General features: G+C 43.8%; 1 protein-coding gene across 1 annotated transcript; it reads right to left on the bottom strand.

Annotated features, from left to right (window-relative positions):
* Positions 1-3487: 3487 nt before the first annotated feature.
* Positions 3488-16821, bottom strand: LOC115155540 (rho-related GTP-binding protein RhoE-like). The gene is made up of 5 exons (XM_029702235.1): positions 16364-16821; positions 16156-16243; positions 9361-9470; positions 7416-7541; positions 3488-7282 (listed from the first exon to the last, which is right to left on the bottom strand). The coding sequence occupies exons 1-5, from the start codon at positions 16466-16468 to the stop codon at positions 7040-7042; spliced, it is 672 nt and encodes a 223-aa protein (XP_029558095.1). The 5' UTR covers positions 16469-16821; the 3' UTR covers positions 3488-7039.
* Between the last annotated feature and the right edge of the window lie 1858 nt (positions 16822-18679).

Raw genomic sequence — 18679 nt, 5'->3', positions numbered from 1 at the left:
ACACCCGGGCCCAGGTGTATTTACCCCGGGACACACCCGGGCCCAGGTGTATTTACCCCGGGACACACCCGGGCCCAGGTGTATTTACCCCGGGTGTGTCCCATGTCGCTGACGACCCTCCCAGCTCCGCCCACCGACATCCTAATAAGGAAAACAAGAGCAAAGAGAAAGAATACGGCAGAGTGGGAGGGTCGTCACAAACCGTACTCATTATCTTCAAAAACATGCACACATCCACAGAACATGCAGGCATGTACAGATCTATACTGCACACTAGTGTAAGGTGAAGGGACTCCAGAATGTAACCGTGGAAAAGCAAAGCAACCGATGAGCATCCTAACACCATTAACTTTAATGGAACCGATCATAATGTTCCTGAGCTATTAGACAACTTGTACGGTATGTTCTGAATCTGCTCTCACATACAGTTCCTGTACGGCCTCGTTGGACTTACAGTCTCACAGTAGACTACAGTACAGAATGTCCTGAACTCACATAAACATATTGTTTGTTTCAAGTTATGACAGTTCATCTCTACCGGTTTCATACCGTTGGCAGAGCTGGTTTTCAGAAACGCCTGTTTGTTCAGGCAGTTAGTATGGCCATGAATTTCAGACAGTTATGGTTAATCTATATTCAGTATATCTTAATGTGGCCAATTTGGCTATGGTTACTGTCTTCCAAATCATAGCACCTCTGCTGGTATTTGAAGACTATTTTGTTGACCACTTAAATTCATGACAACTCCATGGTCACATGGCAGCCTGGACCCATACAGCCATACTGTACATGACAGTGAGCAAACACAGAAAACAGTTCAAACAAAGGCTAAACAAATGTGTAAAACACCAACAGACTGGACCAACCAGGCTGAGGCTACAGTCCAGGGGATCTGATGACCATGACATCCTGTTAGAAACAAACGGCATACAGGTGATTCACATTCCTCTCACATGACGACTGTTTCAGCTTCCAGTCAAACAGCACACAGGTGATTCACATTCCTCTCACATGACGACTGTTTCAGCTTCCAGTCAAACGGCACACAGGTGATTCACATTCCTCTCACATGACGACTGTTTCAGCTTCCAGTCAATACGGCACACAGGTGATTCACATTCCTCTCACATGACGACTGTTTCAGTTTCCAGTCAAACGGCACACAGGTGATTCACATTCCTCTCACATGACGACTGTTTCAGCTTCCAGTCAAACGGCACACAGGTGATTCACATTCCTCTCACATGACGACTGTTTCAGTTTCCAGTCAAACGGCACACAGGTGATTCACATTCCTCTCACATGACGACTGTTTCAGCTTCCAGTCAATACGGCAGCAGTGAGTGGCAGGACGACCATACCAGGAGGACAGAGCGCCAGAGGCTCTACATGTCCTATTCAATACACATTCTCAAGGTTATTGATTCATCTGCTGTAATGAGCAATGTGTTCTGTGATTATTATGAGGATTATGGTTTAACAGGTTGATATTCACAATGATCATGGTGTTATTTCCTCTGTGCTTTGCGCACAACAATTAGCAACTGTCGGTCTTTAATTAGTCGCTTCCTTTTCTTGGCCTGGTGAAGTTCTCATTCATGTTGTTTTTGCAGTTGCATCCCCTGTCACAAAGAGATACATCTCTATATCGATCATACTGTTATGAGCTGGAGTTTCTTTAAAAAAAAATCTGCCTCATTATTTCAGCCTGGTGTAATATCTGTTGGTGGTATAAGGAGACACTGCGTTGTCTGCAGATGGCTGCAGAGAGATTCTATTCTTCTGTAGTGTTGCTGTTGATTCCAACAGAGATGAGGAGGATTCCCTACAGAGAGATGCTGACATATAATCACTAACAGACCTTTGGTTTATGACATCAATCCCATATGAAACAGACTGGGAGGTGGGAAGGCTACTCCAGTCAGGAATTTTCAACGTAGTTTGTTCATGTTTTTGAAGACTATTGTCAATTTAATGTACAGAGATTTTGTATGATGTTTTCCCTGACTCTTCTTCCTGCAGTTGCATTCAAAAGACAGCAGCAGTTCAGCTCCTACAGTCCCTCTCTGAAGTTTGACTGTGGCTTAAGGTACTGTTATGCCTGTGTATCCTCGTGTGTGTAATCCTTGTGTGTGTGTGAGTGTGTGTGTGTGTGGGGGGGGGGGGATGTGTGTGTGTGTAATCATTGTGTGTGTGTGTGGGGGGGGGGGTGTGCGTGTGTGTGTAATCATTGTGTGTGTGTGTAATCCTTGTGTGTGTGTGTGTGTGTGTGTCAGTGGGAGGAGATCTAAGCCACTCTGCTGGTGCAGTCTGATTAAACTCCCAGCGAGAGGAAGAGGAGCCTGTAGCCCAATTTAGCCCCGCAGTGGAGGGTCCTGGGAGATTTCACCAAAGCAAGGCAGTAGGGAGGATGAAATCAAATCAAAATCAAATTTTATTCGTCACATGCGCTGAATACAACAGGTGTAGATTTTACCGTTTAATGCTTACCCACTGGGCACACACTGGTTGAGTCAACGTTGTTTCCAAGTCATTTCAAGGAAATTACAGTGCAAAAAGAGTCAATGCAATAGTCCGGGTAGCCATTTGATGAATTGTTCAGCAGTCTTATGGCTTGGGGGTAAAAGTTGTTCAGATGCATTATAGTTCCAGACTTGTCGCTCCGGTACCACTTTCTGAGCGGTAGCAGAGTGAACAGTCTATGGTGGCTGAGTCTTTAACAATTTTTAAGACCTTCCTCTGACACCGCCTGGTATAGAAGTCCTGGATGGCAGGGAGCTCGGCCCAAGTGATGTACTGGGCAATCCGCACCCCCCTCTGTAGCGCCATGCGATCAAAGGCGGTGCAGTTGCCATACCAGGCGATGATGCAGCCAGTCAAGATGCTCTCAATGGTGCAGTTGTAGAACTTTTTGAGGATCTGAGGGGAAAATCTTTTCAACCTCCTGAGGGGGAAGAGGCGCTGTTCGGCCTTCTTCACGACTGTGCTGGTGTGAGAGGACCATGTTAAGTCCTTGGTGATGTGGACACGATCAGCTCCTTTGTCTTGCTGACGTTGAGGGAGAGGTTGTAGTCATGGCACCACACTACCGGGTCTCTGACCTCCTACTTGTAGGCTGTCTCATCGTTGTCGGTGATCAGGCCTATCACAGTCGCATTGTCAGCAAACTTGATGATGGTGATGGAGTTGTGCGTGGCCCCACAGTCGTGGGTGAACAGGAAGTACAGAAGGGGACTAAGCAGAGAAAATGTCCGGAGAGGTACAGCGAAGTGAGGATATGTGATGGGTAGAATATTGCTGTATCCGTGCCAAATACCTAACAAACGAGATTATCTTTTCTCACATTACTTCTTTAATCATAGAGGATATTATGGTTGCTGTCAAGCGCCCGAGGCGGATTACTGAGAAGTTGCTGTGAAATGATGTACCTCCTGCTCTGATTGACAGATTTACTGTATACGGCAACAGGAATTTGACTGAGATGAGCTTGACCGCAAAAGGCAAGAAGGAAAGTTTATTATATAAATTTACTGTGATCTTTCAAGCAGGTGATGAAATATAAAGCCAGCACCAGACATATTTGCACTATATTAGGTACACATAATCTCGTTACATAATGTTTTTCATGCAATTTTTTTGTTGTTGAGAATTTGAGAATTCAGGCTTATGTAAATATCCTGTCTCCAGTCTTTGTCATGTCTTGAGAAATCTGGGCGTGTCTGTGTGGGATTATTTTCTCAACAGCCCAAACAGAATATTTCCCCATTCACTCAGCCAAGCCTATTCAGAGGAAAGCTCTCTTTTATCAGAATCCATTCACACATCTCCCCTGATGGAATTTGAGTAGAACTCTAGGTCCGACCCTCTATTCGTCCATTTTGCTGACATTGGTAAAAGCTTTACGAGATGTGGCGTTGCTGTGTGAAACATCTGCTCACCAAGTGTAAGTGCATGGCAAGTGGCCTGTGAAGCCATATGCGTTTATAAGGTTGTTATCACTCAACACAGCTTATGAAGGATGGATCCATATCTGACAAAATGGCAAACCCAGAGTGTGACCAATGTATCTTCACATTTAGGGGTATATTCAATCCGTATCGTGGAAATTCAGCGTTATTGAAATTTAAAGGCAATGTTCCTGCGTTAGAAGAGACTGTGTTCACGGTAAACGCTGCAGATGTCATCTCAATATGAAATGACCTTAACATTTCTACCGTGCTGTCTTGTGATGCTTCAATGATTCAGACTGAATAGAGCCCCTAGTCACTGTAACACATTATCAATATCTTTGTAGTGGGATACATTTGTATATCAATTTGTACATCCAATTAAATGAGGGAGGAGTAAATATCTGCATTTTTTTTTATGGCTAACAAGCATTTTATCAGTAGGCCAGAATGGTGGCTTAGTGCTTTAATTCATCTTGCAATGGGGTGTGAAATTGCAAGCTGGCAGTTTAGGCTCAACGATTAAAATATTTGATCACCAAAAACCTCTGGATGGCAATTCAGTTTCCATATCATTACCTTTCAAAGTAGGCCTACCATTTATAATAACATAAAATATGTACGATTAATGAGAACTAATATGAAGTTGAACGTGCTGTTAACAGCTATTGTTATGTGGTTTAGGATCTCTCCACTGCTGAGAAACTACACTGAACAGATACATACCATAGGCACCATGTGAAGCAACCAGAGGTTCTTCGGATTATGTTATGACACAAGTTAAAAGAGTTGGAATTCTGATCAACCAATCAATTGAACTCATTTGGATAAGCTTGTAAAGCTAGGCTATTTCACAATATTACTACAAGTATCACTGCAGTAGAGGAAAACCGGAGTGGTGGAATAAAGCTTGCAATTTAGACAATCTCTTTCTATTACACTGAATCTAACCACAGTGAATACAAAAGCAAGGGTAAATGTATTCTGTTATCACCATAATCTCCATAGCATTAGCTCAACGGCATGTATTTGTATGCTCACAAAAGCCAAATGGGCCTTTGTATTTCAATGAAGCAGAACCGCTACATGCCATTAGGTTTGCTGTAGCATAAAAATAGCCATCTCTTCCATATTATGCAGCACAGATTTCCCTAAGTCACCTTTCATATCACCTTGAATGGGGCAGGGTTAGGGAATTGATTAGACAGCACACCACAACACCGGACCAATCCTGATGAAATGCAGCGATTGTGTGGTGATGAAGCCACTGATGCATGTTACACACTGAGCAATCATTTACCCAATACAATTCAATGACACAGACCACTGGTCCCATCTATGGTACTTGTGTCCTGGTTATTGTAAACTGCTGTTCTGACAAACAACAGCAATATATTGTGCAAAAATAGCAACGCTAAGGATATCCCCATCACGATCTCTTAATATGTTACATCACTGTAGTCAGCTGATTTCAGGAGAACGGTTTCATATCCTCATCTATCATTGAGGCATCTATATCATATTGTTGGACAGAATTGGCCCATGTTTTGACATATTTCAGCACATTAGGTCGCATTTGACGTGATCAAGGTAACTTTCACATTCATGTAGGTATTGCCTGGGTGTTTTCACAGATTCCTCATTGGGAACAGCAATAATATTGTCAATAACTCCCTTACAAATACAGTTCCCAAACTACATGTCTGGTTTGGCATGGTGACGGTTTTCACAAGCAAATGTACATAACTTAAACAAATACCCAAATGTCAAACAGAAGGAACCCAACTCTTAATGCTTGTAAAAGATTCAGAAGGGCTGGGGCTGGTAGGACAGACAGCCAGCAGGCAGCTGAGCTGAGGGATAGTTAAGGTTCACCCAGAGTGCGTCATCAGGTGACCAGAACTCCTGCAGCGTGCCAACAGAGGAGAGGCGAGAGTGAAAGACTTAAGCAAAGTCACAGCTCTGATAACGAGGACAGCGTGACAGGCAGAAAGAGCAGGATGTCACTCACAGTAAATGTCTCTCTTCACTAACCAAAGGACAAATCTTATCTACAGTAGTTTACTCTTTTCATAGGAAAACCCACGATCCAGAGACTACAACACTTCCCTATATGTCCACAGGAACTGAATGAGCTTCCAAGGCCCTAAATATAAAAACAATCAAGACCAGTGTCCCAGATAGACCACTAGTTCTCATAAAACTAAACAGGCAAATTCAGTATGAAAGTATGTACTTCCCGTAGGTCAATAAATGCAGCACTGAATCATTAATGATGGGCTTATACGAGTATAAGTATAAAATCTAACATGTACCACATTTACATGACTATAGTACATTTAAACATGGCAAATTGACAGTTCTGAAATGAACTATTTTGACATTGTTTTAGAATAATACATTGTAAGGAACAGATTCAGAAAAGGGCAACATTTTAAGAAAAAGGGAATGTAAATGGTGACATAACACGTGACATGCATCAATCTGCTCCGACAACACAGATGTCAGAACGGGTAACAGTATATCTTGGTTGTCATCATTGCTTCTCAGGACATTACACAATCTAACTGCTCTCATATCCTTCATTGTCTCTCCTCACAACAATTTTGGTTCATTACGTAGAAGAACACAGGATCCTTGAAACAGCAGACCCCAAAACACTTGTACCTGTAACACTTCAGAAATGGAAGCTTTTCAATAGTCAGGATTCTTCAACCCTGCCTGTGTTCTAAACCATAGGATTCTTCAACCCTGCCTGTGTTCTAAACCATAGGATTCTTCAACCCTGCCTGTGTTCTAAACCATAGGATTCAAGTTCAAGCTGAGAATAAAAGTAGAGCTCTTTAGTGACGACTGTCTGGAACACATCTAGTTCATGTGTTCGTTCACGCCTTGTTTTTATGCTTCCCCTAGCTTGTAAAAAAGCAGGGTCTAACATGCAACCACAGCATAGCTGTTTTCACCATCTCAACACCATCCCTCATTCAGTTGGCACACTAATAGTGCATAAAGCTCTTCATGGTTGTCCAAAATTCAAATGCTCATTAACATGTTCACAGTGTCCCCCGGTCTCTCTAATGACATCATCCCAGTCACATAACAGCACAGGTCTTAGTTTTAGTCTTCTGGAAGTCTGACACCACCGTGGGCAGGTCAGGTCTGCTGTGTGAGATCCTCTTGGTGGTCCTGGAGGACTTGTTGCGTTTGACGTTCTTGTTGCCCTTGTTGACGCAGGCCAGCGTGGCCACGTGGAAGAGGTCTCTGACGCTGTTCTCAGACTGCAGAGACGAACACTCCATGTACGGAGCACTGATCTGCTTGGCCATGTTAGAGCCCTGAGACAGAGAGGAAACAACACTGAAATCAGTCAGGAGCTCTGCCTATTACGAATTGTTCCCAGCGCTTTTAATACTGGATCATGTTTAAGTCCATAATCTTGAATGACATTTAGAAAGACATGACACCCACCTGATCATAGGACACTGGGGTATGGCCAGAGTGAGATTTGGTAAAAAGGTCAGTGCGTAGGTCTGACTTGCACCCCACCAGCAGCATCTTGGTGTTGGGACAGAATTCCTCAATCTCTCCTTTCCACTATACAGAGGAAAGAAAAGTGAAAGCATTAGTCCGAGACTGGGGCCCTATTGAGTGGGGTTCGAGAGCAAAAAAGCTTGTTTGGATTATGTTCTCTCCAGGGGAAGAATCTCTAACTGGACCCTACTCCTCTCAGCTGGCACAATACTGAGCCAGGTCAAAGGGCACTGAGACCCACAATAGCCGCGTCTGGGATCTGGGAGACCATGTGTGAACAAGGCCGGCTGGACTACTACTGAGCCTCACGTGAGTTTGTTTTCACATTCCTCCCCGCCACCTCTCTCAATGGTAGAACCCTAGTTCTAGTCCTATTTCATTGGTACGGTCCTAGTTCTAGTCCCCCCTCATTGGTACAGCCCTAGTTCTAGTCCCCCCTCATTGGTACAGCCCTAGTTCTAGTCTCCTCTCATTGGTAAAGCCCTAGTTCTAGTCTCCCCTCATTGGTACAGTCCTAGTTCTAGTCCCCCCTCATTGGTACAGTCCTAGTTCTAGTCTCCTCTCATTGGTAAAGCCCCAGTTCTAGTCTCCTCTCATTGGTACAGTCCTAGTTCTAGTCTCCTCTCATTGGTACAGTCCTAGTTCTAGTACCCCCTCATTGGTACGGTCCTAGTTCTAGTCCCCCCTCATTGGTACAGTCCTAGTTCTAGTACCCCCTCATTGGTAAAGCCCTAGTTCTAGTCCCCCCTCATTGGTACAGTCCTAGTTCTAGTCTCCTCTCATTGGTACAGTCCTAGTTCTAGTCCCCCCTCATTGGTACAGCCCTAGTTCTAGTCTCCTCTCATTGGTAAAGTCCTAGTTCTAGTCCCCCCTCATTGGTACAGCCCTAGTTCTAGTCTCCTCTCATTGGTAAAGCCCTAGTTCTAGTCTCCTCTCATTGGTACGGTCCTAGTTCTAGTCTCCTCTCATTGGTACAGTCCTAGTTCTAGTCCCCCCTCATTGGTACAGCCCTAGTTCTAGTCTCCTCTCATTGGTAAAGTCCTAGTTCTAGTCCCCCTCATTGGTACAGCCCTAGTTCTAGTCTCCTCTCATTGGTAAAGCCCTAGTTCTAGTCTCCTCTCATTGGTACGGTCCTAGTTCTAGTCTCCTCTCATTGGTACAGTCCTAGTTCTAGTCTCCTCTCATTGGTACAGCCCTAGTTCTAGTCTCCTCTCATTGGTACAGTCCTAGTTCTAGTACCCCCTCATTGGTACAGCCCTAGTTTTAGTCTCCTCTCATTGGTACAGCCCTTGTTCTAGTCTCCTCTCATTGGTACAGTCCTAGTTCTAGTCCCCCCTCATTGGTACAGCCCTAGTTCTAGTACCCCCTCATTGGTACGGTCCTAGTTTTAGTCCCCCCTCATTGGTACAGCCCTAGTTCTAGTACCCCCTCATTGGTACGGTCCTAGTTCTAGTCCCCCCTCATTGGTACAGTCCTAGTTCTAGTCTCCTCTCATTGGTACAGCCCTAGTTCCAGTCTCCTCTCATTGGTACAGTCCTAGTTCTAGTACCCCCTCATTGGTACAGCCCTAGTTTTAGTCTCCTCTCATTGGTACAGCCCTAGTTCTAGTCTCCTCTCATTGGTACAGTCCTAGTTCTAGTCTCCTCTCATTGGTACAGTCCTAGTTTTAGTCTCCTCTCATTGGTACAGCCCTAGTTTTCAGCAGAATTAAGTTTTTCAGAGGTCACTTGACCCAGAAACACAAATGGAGGCTTTTCTAGAGAGGGTCAAGGGGACTGAATGAAAATGACATTGGGACAGGCCATTGTTTACCAGTTCAAGAGGAGCCGAGGCAGCTTATCTCCCAGAACAAGAGTCCGCTATATCACCCCAAAACACTCACCTTCTTCAGTACACTGTCCAGGGTCTCTGGTCTGCTGATGTCAAAGCAGATGAGGACTGCATCAGAGTCCGGGTAGGAGAGAGGTCGCACGTTGTCATAGTATGGTGAACCTGCAATTCAAACACGTCACCATGTTGTTAGTCAAGTAAAAGCGGGTCTGTGGTAACTGGGTCACGGTACTTCCTCAACTTCCTGTAAGTTAACCAACATGTACCTTTCCATAGATGCGTTGATTCAAACAATGACAATGTTATTTGCAGAGATTGATCAAACTGCAGTGGTTCCCATTCCAAACAGGAGTAGAAACAAAGTTACAGAATCCAACTAATACAAAATTCTATGAGGTATTTTACCAGTGAAATACACACTTGTGACGTACATACTGCACACTAAACAATCTGTAACATAACCTCATGTCCTGAAGGGCTTCCTGGGACAAACGTGTGTAGTGTGGAATGCAGAGAATCTTTAGGGCTGTTGAAGCTCTGTGGTGGACTGGGTCAGGTTGCATCCCAGGTAAAGAAACCAAACCAACACTAATGTCTGGAAGTTCCCATCTCCCCATTGTGCCTCTGTGAAAAATGGTGGGGATTTTCTAGTTTCCCACAGTAGGGTGGTCTTAGAGTTACAACATGAGGGGGCTCTTCTCCTCACACAGGTTCTATATTACCTTCAATCCAAACTGGCTGCGTGAAAACACCATATCTCACACATACAGTCTCTACTGTAGGAAACAGCTTCTCATTCTCAGAAAGGAGATTTGTGTAATTGTCTAAGGGTTCCATGCCAAAGGGCTTTTTCCTTTAGAATATAAAGCCATGTAGAATAACCTAGGTTCCTGAATTGTGCCATTGAATTCTAAAGAATGCGGGGTTAAAGTCTGCTATTTCACATCATGACTTGAAGTCATAACAATCACTCAAAACCTGATCCATTACTTCTGAAGCTGGCTTTACAACGCCTGCCCCCACCCAAACCAGAAATGTTTTGATTCACAAATGGAATCCAGATGGTCCCACTCTGGACCAAAACACCAACCATCACCATCCGTCTTTTTCAATTTTCACTCTAATTTACCTAAACACAATTAAACTCAGTTTGAATTCTCAGGAGTAAACTTCGGTACCAGTGGGCCCATTTGAATATTTGGACACGGTAGAGTGCCTATAAATCATATGCTGTCGTATGACATGGATGCCCCTCCCGACACGTTTCTCCACGAACAAATTCACACCAGCAGATGTAAACAATGCAGAAATATTTTCAAGTCTAGCGAGTCAGATTTCTTATGTTAAACAAACAGCCTTGAGGCTCCTATTTTCATAGCCCACCTTGAGGTCTGATAAATGGCTCGGCCAGAACACGTGAGGGATTTGGAATGTTTAAAACTCTGGTATGAAGGATTTTCCATGGGAACATTAAAATAGTGTTGTAGGATTGAGTTGATAAAAATGGGGGAAACCTAACAGACTAAGACATTTTAGGCTCGAAGTACAGTAAATGTATCTGTCGCTGTGAGACGTGAGGAAAAGTGTACATGACAAAACAACAACATCAAACTAATCTTAAGGCATCTTTCCTCATTCAACGTACAACTCATCGATCAGATAGGTGGGTTAGGGGCTACAGAAATACAGGACACCAATCCAAGTCAATGCACATAACGATTACATACAGTAATAAGTCATAATAGTTGTGCTTATAGGAGAGTGACGGAAAATCTCCAGGATATTTCTCAAGGAGGTGGCTATAACCACTTCACTGACCAATGACATGGTCAGATCACTGGCATTCCACTGGGGGGGGGGGGGGGGAATTCCTCTACTAAACACATTGATCCACATACAGGAGTCCCATGCATTTCTAATGACCTTTCAGCTAACTGTGTTAGTTATTCTCAGGTGCTATTCTTCATGCAGGTTTCTCCAGAAAGCTGTAAAATAATGAGTAGGGTACTATGTGATGAGAACGGAGCTAGACAAGATCATCGGGGTAACCCTATATTTCAGTGAACTCACCAACTGATGTAGGATCTTAATTTGAGCTAGTTTTCTACAGCAGAAAAAATTATTCATCGGCAACAGGAAATGTGAATTATTATGTAGATTGTAATCAATGGCCATTTTTGTAGTGGTTGACACATTTTTCATAAGGGAAAACCAAGTCTGACATTTCAAAGTGTAAATTACAAACTTCACAAGCCTTTTTGACAAACGTTTTAAGTTTTCTGCATTGCAGGAAAGTTCTCCTGCAACAGGGTGATAAAATTAAGATCCAGCATCTTTACTGATATCCCTAGGAGAGATAAACTACTGTACATGGCATTAATCACTAGAATAGATGTCTACTCTCTTAAGAAAACTAGCACGAGTCTAAGTGGACTACATGTGCATTATAAAGTAGAGAGAGAGAGAGGGTGGCAAAGTGTTGGAGGTTCTTTACCCATTATACGTAGTTGTGTTGGAGGTTCTATACCCATTATACGTAGTTGTGTTGGAGGTTCTTTACCCATTATACGTAGTTGTGTTGGAGGTTCTTTACCCATTATACGTAGTTGTGTTGGAGGTTCTTTACCCATTATACGTAGTTGTGTTGGAGGTTCTTTACCCATTATACGTAGTTGTGTTGGAGGTTCTATACCCATTATACGTAGTTGTGTTGGAGGCTCCTGACCCATTATACGTAGTTGTGTTGGAGGTTCTTTACCCATTATACGTAGTTGTGTTGGAGGTTCTTTACCCATTATACGTAGTTGTGTTGGAGGTTCTTTACCCATTATACGTAGTTGTGTTGGAGGTTATTTACCCATTATACGTAGTTGTGTTGGAGGTTCTTTACCCATTATACGTAGTTGTGTTGGAGGCTCTTTACCCATTATACGTAGTTGTGTTGGCTCTTTACCCATTATACGTAGTTGTGTTGGAGGTTCTTTACCCATTATACGTAGTTGTGTTGGAGGCTCTTTACCCATTATACGTAGTTGTGTTGGAGGCTCTTTACCCATTATACGTAGTTGTGTTGGAGGTTCTTTACCCATTATACGTAGTTGTGTTGGAGGTTCTTTACCCATTATACGTAGTTGTGTTGGAGGTTCTTTACCCATTATACGTAGTTGTGTTGGAGGCTCTTTACCCATTATACGTAGTTGTGTTGGAGGCTCCTGACCCATTATACGTAGTTGTGTTGGAGGTTCTATACCCATTATACGTAGTTGTGTTGGAGGTTCTTTACCCATTATACGTAGTTGTGTTGGAGGCTCTTTACCCATTATACGTAGCTGTGTTGGAGGCTCTTTACCCATTATACGTAGTTGTGTTGGAGGCTCTTTACCCATTATACGTAGTTGTGGTACTCCAATTTCCACATGAGACTCGTTTGTGATAACAATAAACAACACTGTCATGTATCTCAAAATGCTCCACCCTATCCATAAGGTTATCAAAACAATTCCACCAAATCTACGTTATCACACCATCATGTTGTGATGAGAGGGAGGGGATTGCTTGTCCAGTGGAACTCCTTAGATGTGTGTCAGCACTAGTGTGTGTGGTGAGGACTGGTGTGTGTGGTGAGGACTGGTGTGTGTGTGTGTGGTGAGGACTGGTGTGTGTGTGGTGAGGACTGGTGTGTGTGTGGTGAGGACTGGTGTGTGTGTGGTGAGGACTGGTGTGTGTGTGGTGAGGACTGGTGTGTGTGGTGAGGACTGGTGTGTGTGTGTGGTGAGGACTGGTGTGTGTGTGGTGAGGACTGGTGTGTGTGTGGTGAGGACTGGTGTGTGTGTGTGGTGAGGACTGATGTGTGTGTGTGGTGAGGACTGATGTGTGTGTGTGGTGAGGACTGGTGTGTGTGGTGAGGGCTGCCCTGGTGTATCAGCCCTGGTGTGTCAATACTGGTGTGTCAGCTCTTCCTGAAGCTGTGGTGTGATCACTGAGTTGTGTCCTGGACAGACCCAAGGGACGCCACAATCAGCTTAAGGTCACAGAGCAGAGGAGAGGCTGCCCAACACACTCCCTCACCCCTCTCTTTGGCTCAGTTGGTAGAGCATGGTGTTTGCAATGCCAGCATGGTGTGTGCAACGCCAGGGTTGTGGGTTCGATTCCCACGGGGGGCCAGTATAAATTGTATTTATTTTTTTAAATTATGAAATGTATGCATTCACTACTGTAAGTCGCTCTGGATAAGAGCGTCTGCTAAATGACTAAACTGTAAAATGTAAATGTCTACACACACACCTCTTCACCTAGCCCAACACACTCCCTCTACACCTAGCCCAACACACTCCCTCACCCCTCTCTACACACCCCTCTTCACCTAGCCCAACACACTCCCACACCCCTCTTCACCTAGCCCAACACACTCCCTCACCCCTCTCTACACACCCCTCTTCACCTAGCCCAACACACTCCCACACCCCTCTCTACACACCCATCTTCACCTAGCCCAAAGCACTCCCTCACCCCTCTCTACACACCCCTCTTGACCTAGCCCAAAGCACTCCCTCACCCCCTTACTACCCCCTCTCTACACACACGTCTCCACCCAGCCCAGAGGACTACCTGACTGGCAGGTAGCCTGGTGGGTAGGACCGTTGGACCAGTAACTGAAAGGTTGCTGGATCAAATCCCCGAGCTGACAACATAAAAATCTTATGTTCTGGGCAAGGCAGTTAACCCACTGTTCCCCGGGTGCTGTCAATTAAGGCAGCCACCCTCACCTCTCTGATTCAGAGGGGTTGGGTTAAATGCGGAAGACACATTTCAGTTGTACAACTGACTAGGTATCCCCCTTTCTCTTTCCCCCTACTACTACCTCTCCTCCCAGAGCAGTACACAGACCCAGGGAGGCAGAGCAACCCGATTACCCAACCAGTCCAGGCTGGAGGCATCCGCAACTGTAGTTTAGCAGGTAATTACCCCCAGACCTGGGGCTGGGTTAAGGTTAGATCCCCCAGACCTGGGGCTGGGTTAAGGTTAGATTCCCCAGGGTTAAGGTTAGATCTCCTGGGGCTGGGTTAAGGTTAGATCCCCAGGGTTAAGATTAGATCCCCCAGACCTGGGGCTGGGTTAAGGTTAGATCCTCCAGACCTGGGGCTGGGTTAAGGTTAGATCCCCAGGGTTAAGGTTAGATCCCCCAGGGTTAAGGTTAGATCCCTCAGGGTTAAGGTTAGATCCCCCAGACCTGGGGCTGGGTTAAGGTTAGATCCCCCAGGGTTAAGGTTAGATCCCCCAGACCTGGGGCTGGGTTAAGGTTAGATCCCCCAGACCTGGGGCTGGGTTAAGGTTAGATCCCTCAGGGTTAAGGTTAGATCCCCCAGACCTGGGGCTGGGTTAAGGTTAGATCCCCAGGGTTAAGGTTAGATTCCCCAGGGTTAAGGTTAGATCCCTCAGGGTTAAGGTTAGATCCCCAGACCTGGGGCTGGGTTAAAACCTCTTAAGGATTTGCCACTTTTTTTCAATTTTCTCCTAAAATGTCTTACCCAAATCTAACTGCCTGTAGCTCAGGACCTGAAGCAAGGATATGCATATTCTTGGTACTATTTGAAAGGAAACACTTTGAAGTTTGTGGAATTGTTTTTGTACCATTATCTTTGAAATGCAAGAGAAAGGCCACAATGTATTATTCCAGCCCAGGTGTAATTTAGATTGTGGCCACTAGATGGCAGCAGTGTATGTGCAAAGTTTTAGACTGATCCAATGAACCATTGCATTTCTGTTAAAAGTGTTGTATCAAGACTGCCCAAATGTGCCTAATTTGTTTATTAATACACTTTCATGTTCAAAATGGTGCACTCTCCTCAAACAATAGCATGGTATTATTTCACTGTAATAGCTACTGGTAATTGGAGTTAGATTAACAAGAATTGCAGTTGGATTAACAAGAATATAAGCTTTCTGCCAATATCAGATATGTCTATGTCCTGGGAAATGTTCTTGTTACTTACAACCTCATGCTAATCGCATTAGCCTACAATAGCTTAACCGTCCCGTGAATGGGACACCAATCCCCCCAGACCTGGGGCTGGGTTAGATTGTGCAGACCTGGGGCTGGGTTAGATTGTGCAGACCTGAGGCTGTGTTTGGGTTAGATCCCCTGGGGACCTCTATATGGGATTCCTGTTGAGTGTGTGAGGCTGTGAGGGGGAGCGGCTTTATAAAACAAATAATGCAAGACGGCCGGCCAGGCCAAGCTCTCAGAGTGAAAATGTGTGTATGTTGGCCAGGGGAAAATAAGGGTCTCTAATTTCGTAACCGCTCTTTAGATTTTCTCTCCTCATAGACAGCTGAAAGAAGGTTTCATAAATGAAGTACAAATCTAGTCCTACAGACTGAGGCATACAAAACAGGTGCCAACGCAAGGTTTGCCTTTATTTCAAAGTGCACAGGATAAAAATGTATGTCAGTAAGTAGCCTATGTTGATTTCACAAGACTGATGTACACACTCAAACACCAGTGTTTGAGTTCCCACATTGTCAGGTGTTCTAGGGTGTGAGGGTCGTTTCAGATGTAGGCTAATGCTGGTGGTGTACAAAAGGTTTCCAGAACTGTTATCCGACTCCTATCTACCCCTTTTCCACATTCCAGAGAGGCAGCGTCAGACCATTCCTCTGAAGGGGCTGGCAGTTACTGTAAAGGACATCATGTGGCCAATACTGCATATCAGGATTTCATGCTTGTCTTCTGTTGTAGAACACTCTAGATGTTTCACGCCTGGTATTTATTAGCTACAGCATGTATGACAGTGACGCAGGCTTTCAGAATAGTGCACATTAATAATAATGTGCAGTGGGGACTCACCTGAAGTGTCCCACAGACGGAGTTCAACTCTCTGCGTATCGATTTCAAAACTGGCCGTGTAGTTCTCAAACACCGTGGGAATGTAGCCCTACAGATGAAAGAAAATGGTGATATCCATGTTTAGACGTAGAAAGAAAAGTTGCAAGCTGATTGATAACACATAATAATCATGTAAAAAAAAAAGCCAACTATGTCACATAAAACTCACCTCAGGAAATGAATCTTTTGCAAACACATTTAGTAGAGCGGTTTTCCCACATTCACTATCCCCAACGACAACTATTTTACATTTTACGCTTGGATTTAAATCCATTTTGTAATGATTTGTGATATTGTCCTCCGTTTTTCCATAAAATAGAAAGTGTCCTAAAGAAGAATAAAGTCTGTATCAACAGAATATCCGAACGTTCTGGATTCCCAAGAATGATGAAGGGCGGACTGCATCAGCCAGCTGCACAGAATCATCTATCCTGGATGAGAACGTCGCGACGGGAAAGTAACTTCAAAAATGTAAAAATAGAAAACCTTTAAATAATTAATATGATCCCTTAGGAGAGTGAACGACTGTGACATCCAAGTAGCGTCCCGTCCTGTATCCGAGAGCTCTAGACCCTTTATAAGACTCAACGGTCCTCAGGCTGGAGTTTGTAGGAGTTTGAGGATTCACTCGTATTTCTAGTCAGAGAGCGAGGGCGTTGCGCAAGTAGGTCGAGCACTCATGTATCAGACCCGTTTGTCATTTGAGGAGCTGCAATACATATTTGTTTGACAGTGAATTACACAATTTCTGATAAATAATATTAAAGGTCCTATAGTAATTATAATGTTATTTCAATAAAACATTATTTTGCTGTAGGTGTAAATCAGAATTTAATCTACAAACATAAGTAATAATTTTGTCATCCTTTGGAACCTGTAATGTATTCGCATTAGTTTTATTGGTGTTTATTGGACTTTGAATGAACTGTCTGGAATGAAGTCTCAATATTTGTATTTATTTGCTTTTTATATTTATAACCACTTTAAAGGGGTTGAAACTAATTCACTCTCCTTTAACCACTGTAGTACTGAAGCCAATGACATGTTTGTCTGCAATGCATATCAATAACCTTGAGAGGGATAAAAACAGCTGGAGTTATGCATGGGTGCTGAGAGGGGAGAGCCTCCCCCACTATGCTGCCATATTGACGTGAAGCAAACACAACAGGAGACTCAGTAAACTCACCTTAATTGTGACTTGAGAGGAGTTACAATCAGCGCTGCGGTATCTTTGGTAGCAGGTATTTAAGATGATATCTCTCCTTGAAGAAGTGGACCGTGCAGGGCAAGTAGAGTACATTGTTTTCAACACAGCTTCATAATGTAGAATTATGAGTCCTTTCGACTCACCGCTCACCGCAAAGTAACACTCAATAACACTGTCGTTGTGTGTTGATGGAGTGTTGCTGTATTGTGGTATGTGATAAGGACCTAACGTTGTAAAAGCTCCTTTCTAGGGTGGGCTTCACTGTAAAGGAACATGGTCTTGCATAGTAATGAAGTGATTTGAAGCAGTCAGCTTTTCCTCTGAGGAAAGCTATGACTCAAGCTTCTTTCACACTCTGATTGCTTTTCTGTCAGGTTACATACTAGGCCTTGCTAAGAATCAGCACTTTTTGATGACAGTTTTTTCCTCCCTGAGAGCCTCCATTGTGTGGTCAGAACACATTCTGTGGAACACAAAGGGATTTTGACACAGAACAGCCTTTGTTGTTATCGGTAACCTACCGAGATAGAGGACACCATTGTAGTTTACTGAATTAATGGAAAACTCTCTCTCACTGATAGTGTCCTAAAATGTGAGTATACTACACACAGATTCAGTGCCATGGATGAAAGAAGCATTTCCATGTTTGTCACAAGGTATCTTTTGTGAAATAGACAAAACATCCAACACTCACTGACCTTTTGACTTTGGCTCTTACATAAGTCATGAAGCTTTCAGTTAATACGTAGGTCCTATAATGTGAATACGGATGTGAGCCTCTACTGTCCACAAGTTCATTGACAACTATCTTTGGCCCAGATCACAGGTCTCAAAAGATGGACTCCTTTGCTTTATCAGCTGGAAGTCTGGGACTTGGGGTGAAAGTTTTCCAGGATTTAGGGCTAAACTGTACTCCAAATAAGTCATTCATATGACAACAGTGAATGCTTACAACCAGAAATGTGAAAGAAATTCATAGAACTGAACAATTACAAATGTTCTTGTCATCAATCAATGCCAATGACTTTCAAATGTATATGCTTTGTAAACAACTAAAATTATATTGTCCAGGTTCATGTTGTTGCCAGCCCTGCACACATCTCTATGAAAACAAAACCTCACACTCCAGCCACAACTTTGTCTGGGAATGCTCCAGTGGCTGAGCTTGACCCAAGACAGCAGCCTCCCTGTATTCACACTGAACAAAAATACGTCAACAATTTCAAAAATTTTACTTAGTTACGGTTCATACTGTATAAGAAATCAGTCAATTGAAAC

Source organism: Salmo trutta, chromosome 20 (assembly GCF_901001165.1).
Source record: "Salmo trutta chromosome 20, fSalTru1.1, whole genome shotgun sequence".
Lineage (NCBI taxonomy): Eukaryota > Metazoa > Chordata > Actinopteri > Salmoniformes > Salmonidae > Salmo > Salmo trutta.
This window is presented reverse-complemented; position numbering and strand designations above follow the sequence as displayed.